The sequence below is a fragment of the Temnothorax curvispinosus genome, unplaced genomic scaffold, assembly GCF_003070985.1.
Source record: "Temnothorax curvispinosus isolate PA1 unplaced genomic scaffold, ASM307098v1 QBEX01015280.1, whole genome shotgun sequence".
Taxonomy (NCBI): domain Eukaryota; kingdom Metazoa; phylum Arthropoda; class Insecta; order Hymenoptera; family Formicidae; genus Temnothorax; species Temnothorax curvispinosus.
The window spans coordinates 3,326-8,128 of record NW_020225060.1 but is presented as its reverse complement, the minus strand read 5'-3'; the positions used below and the strand labels follow the sequence as shown (position 1 = coordinate 8,128).

The following is a 4,803-nucleotide window of genomic DNA, read 5'->3' as shown; positions in this document are numbered from 1 at the left end:
GATGGAGTATACCTAACTCAGACTATATATGAACGTGAAATTAAAAAAAAAATATGACCCAATACAGCTAGCAGTATTTTTTCTAAACACCAAAATAACACAATAATCATAAATGACTTTCTTTGTAAAACAAAATAATCTATCAAAGTAGATTCTCATCAAAAGTCCTATTATTTGGTAAGTAATAATTAAGTACATATAATCCCATACTGTTCAATCTCTACAAAATAGTTTCTCGAGAGGAGTTTATATTACTCATAATAACTAAACTTAAAGCTCTTTTAATTTATTATTCATGAAAGAAACTACTTGTTCTTCTGCGAGTCCTTATTTCTATTTCCCAAGCTGCCGTCACGCTGCTTACGCCATTTTGCATCTTTTAACCACCCAGCCAAGGCTGCATCTGCTTCAGTGAGATCACTATCCGGAAATGCTATTTGAAGAGCTCCTGAAACAAGACACATGTACATATAACACAAAACATCTTGCATTTTTTACATACAAATAATAATAATAAACTTAATGTATTAGTAAATAATTACCTTGAAACAAATTGTATAGTTTGAGAGTTTTGAAAGCTATTTTCCCGTTACCTCCGTCACAATTTATTTCACCTGCTAGTGTGTTAGAGAGTAATTTTGTTAGCATGTTTGTTGCACTTTTTCTTTCGGGATTCTTCGCGCTCAGCTTCATGTGATTAGACATGTAGTGACACTGCAAACAACAAATAATGAAACATTAGTAAACACGTAGAAGAAAACTTTTTCAAGTACGTAAAGAAATGAATTATGCTTACAGCAGCAGCCAAATTATGATCCGCCTGTAAAAAAGTCTCAAATTCTTTTAAATGTTGTTTTGTGTGCAAAGGTAATGCTGGCATTCTCTCAGGACGCGAAATTCTCTTTTCTGAGGGTATTATAGCTCTCATAAGCTTGCTCACGTTCATATTGAGAATGTCTAACTTTTTAGAAATTTCTTCTACTGTAACTAGTGTCCTTTTAACTGTCATTTCGGTGTTTAATGTTTTCTCTGCAACAAATACAAAAAAATTATAGTATACAGGCACAGAAAGCAAACATTTATTTTACACTAGTATTGCAACAAAATGTTACCTGTATTCTTATCATGCAACTGTTCTTTAAACAATGTACATACGTCGATGGGAAGCGCTTGAATTAGATAATTTTGGTTTATCATTACAATTAGAAGAATTGCTGCTGCATTGCGCGGTGTCCACAGAATCAGTGTTAAAAGTTGATGTTGGTTGATGATCAGTTGATGTAAGATCCTTCGTTAAAGTTGAATCATCCTTACTGAATACACGGTCAGGTACTTGCGTCAATGATTGTACGTTCGAAGAAAGAGTCATCCCTTCCTGAACAGCACTTTCGTCACAGTTAACAGGGCTATTTGTAAGTAATGAATTGCAAGAGGTTGAAGATTTTAAGGGACTTTTTGTCTTGCTGAATGAAGCCAATGATTCCGGCCTTTTCATTTTAGAGGCTGCAACTGTTTTTGCTGTTTGAACTACTTTCTTCAATTCCGTCGCGGAATGCTTAGAAGATGGCTCTTTTCTTTGAACAGTTATTTTTCCTCCTTTAGGCTTTTTGTTATTTAACTTAATAATAGAGGAACTTTTTAACAATTTTGACGAGATGCTGGCATCCGAATCAGTATCCCAATTTTGAGTATCAGAAGAAACTTTTTTGAAAGGCACAGCAGGGGGAGCAGGAATAATTTTTGTCGTTATTTTTGAAAGGCCACTAGAATCAGTATCACTGTCTGACCCAATTTGCCGAGCCTTTTTCTTTCTTCTCCCTCGGCCCATATTTTGCTCTATCTCTGTTTCATAATTTGAATCAGCGAGGAATCCAGAAACAGCTTCGCGGGCTTGTGGATAAGTATCTGAATAAAGGAAAAATGTAAGTTTTAAAAAAATATCTACATATTCCGATCTCATAATAATGTGTGACAATCTGTATATAAAAATTTTTATAGGAGAATAAAATAAAATTTTACTATAAAATCTTTTAATTTCCACTTCGTGTTTTGGCCAATCAGTTTTAAAAGATTGTTCAGTTTTCACCAGTTGTGTGACAGATTTTGGATTAGGGGGCCAATATGTTTGTCCACACATTTCATCGTCAAGGTCTGTGCAGATCCACTTTCTTAAACCAACCTCAATGTATATATCTGGATCTTCATTTGTGGGCAGAAATTTTAGCACAACAAACTGTGAAACAGAAAATAAAAAGTATAAAGTGTATAATGTAGAAATAAAAATACACTGTATTTATATAACTATATAACATATTATATTCTATAAATGTGATATCTACATATTTTTTCTTGTATAATACTATATGGAGTTTCTTTAAATCAATGGAATTGTGTGAAGTAATGGCATACACGAGAAATTATCTCTATTTGGAATCAAATAGCACTTGCACTGAACATCACTGACAGGATATGCTACTCTTCTTTCCTCGAGTTGAGAAACACATATAATACCTAGTTCAGATAAAAGGAGTGGATACGTATAAAAATCCTCCTGTTTTTTAAACTTGCAACCAATAAAAAATAGAGTTCGGTGTCTGTAAACAAGATTTTTTAGCAAAACAACACTACCATTGACAGTTTTAAAACAGGAGTCCTTTTTACCTATTTTAAAATACACATTACCTTACGATATTGTGGGCCACGAATAATTTCATCTGCAATGAAGTGTTTTAAAGAGAGCACAAACTGATTAGGCTTAGAATCGAGAATAATTTCAATTTTTTTTTTTCTAAATTACGTCTAGCTATCTGTTGCAACGGTTTATAACCCGATCGCAGGGAATCTTTCATAGACTTCAGACGGTTTTCATAGCGAAAGGCACTAAAATTATCTATAGCTCCATGCTCCTGACATTCCTTAGGTAAGTGACTGACAATGAGTGAGTGTACATTATGCACTACAAAACTCGTTCCATAAAGAACTACTGAATGAGAGATAAAAGTTTTAATAAATTGCTCAGCAAGGTGGAGATGAGTATGAACAAGAGTAGAACTAGCCAAAATATAGGCAGCACTATGCAAAAGGAGAAAATGTTTGTAGATTTTATCATGAATCAAATCCTTGAAAGCAACAATACCGTCATACAAGAGTATGCGACGAAATTCAGTGGCCTTGAACAGTTTAAAATCGTTTAGAGATCTTGGTTTTTGATTAAAATCATGGGGACAGAATTCCTTAAGAAACACAAAGACTTCAGATATAAGATTGATGATATCTCTATGAAGTTTCCATACTCCAACAACAAATAACCAAAAATAAAGCAGCCTCTTAAACACACCAATATATAAAAGATGCATTGCATCAAGACGGAATTGTGACACAAGCCCAGTTCGTAATCTTTCAAGTGGTGAGATTCCTTCATGGTGTTGAGGTTGCTCGCGATTTCTGAAAGACTCATCTGTACGGAGGGGTTGATTAAGATCCACGAAAGTAATTCTGTGATTATGGTATTCTCCAATGACAGTGCATTTCTCACAACCTGCATAACCTGAGTGCCCTTTACAACATTTAATAAATGCCCTTGCAGGAGCATCTAGAACATAATTTCTAATTACAACTTCATAATTGTTACCCTCATACTCATAGCCATTATGAAATAAATCTTCTAATTCACTAACATACTTTTCTAGATATTCCTCAATATTCTGAGGATCACTTTTCCCACAGTATACAGCAATAATAAAGGGTTCATTAAAGTCCCAACAAGATGTCCTAAAATTGACCAAAACTTAAGCTTAGAACTGTTGAAAAGCGGCAAACCGTCAATATTAATATCAATTATAATCTTTCCATGAGTTCGCAAATAATCTTGTAATAACATCTGGTCCAAATTAACTGTAAATTCTTTATACCACATTTTTCCTCCACTTTCAAGATTACTTATCTCCAGATTAAAATTACTTTTCAAAAGTGTCTTGTGACTTTTAGGCATATTAGGAAGACCAACACTGAGGCGCTTTAACAAATTATCAACTTTTAACATGGAAAGGACACCTGATTCAGAAGCCCATTCTCGCACTGATTCAATAACAAATTGTTCCATTTCAGCAACGTTCCTGAAAACCATCACATTCTCTTCGACTTCACTTCTGTCAGACTGTGAGCTACTCTCACTGCTCAACCCACTCTGCATATCAGCCATAATATGTATTTCTTCGGCAACTTGTTCGTCATTTTGTAAAGATATCGTATCACTATTATTATTATTTTCAGAAGCAGTAGCAACATGATAGCCTTCGTCAAAATTTGCAATTTTTTCAGAATCGGATAATATCTCATAATCTGAATTACTATCCGAAGATTCTACATAAATTTTATTGATTCTCAATCGCAATTCATCTGCTTTAAGCTTTTTCATGGCAGTTTTTATAGCTTTTCTATGCAGTTTCCTCTTCACAGGTTTAGAATAAATCTGACATATAACAGATTATAAAAAACAAAGTTAATAATACTTCGAAGCCGTTACAAATACTAAAACGGATAATACTATAAATAACTAAAGTACTAACAGATAAAACATGTAAAAGACACTAAAAGATAAGAATTGATGTCTCTACTACACGCAACTGAGAAAATTATAACTTAAAAATAGTAATAACCTAAAAAATTTACCGGACTTTTTTCCATCGTTACAGCAATCCACAGCAATCGCTTTATGGTCACACACTCAAGCACAGCAAAATGAGATAAAACCTTTTAGACAGAATGAGTAAATTCACTTTCCTTATTTCTGTATACAGTTTC

The 4,803-nt window shown here is 33.6% G+C and overlaps 2 protein-coding genes across 2 annotated transcripts; both read right to left on the bottom strand.

The window, feature by feature from the left end:
• Positions 1-72: 72 nt before the first annotated feature.
• Positions 73-1,022, bottom strand: LOC112465511. Its single transcript, XM_025033081.1, has 3 exons — positions 797-1,022; positions 543-714; positions 73-448 (listed from the first exon to the last, which is right to left on the bottom strand). The coding sequence occupies exons 1-3, from the start codon at positions 1,007-1,009 to the stop codon at positions 306-308; spliced, it is 528 nt and encodes a 175-aa protein (XP_024888849.1). The 5' UTR covers positions 1,010-1,022; the 3' UTR covers positions 73-305.
• Positions 1,023-1,118: 96 nt separating this feature from the next.
• LOC112465509 lies at positions 1,119-3,480 on the bottom strand. Its single transcript, XM_025033080.1, has 3 exons — positions 3,338-3,480; positions 2,020-2,233; positions 1,119-1,905 (listed from the first exon to the last, which is right to left on the bottom strand). Exons 1-3 carry the CDS (start codon positions 3,455-3,457, stop codon positions 1,139-1,141), a joined length of 1,101 nt encoding a protein of 366 aa, XP_024888848.1. The 5' UTR covers positions 3,458-3,480; the 3' UTR covers positions 1,119-1,138.
• Between the last annotated feature and the right edge of the window lie 1,323 nt (positions 3,481-4,803).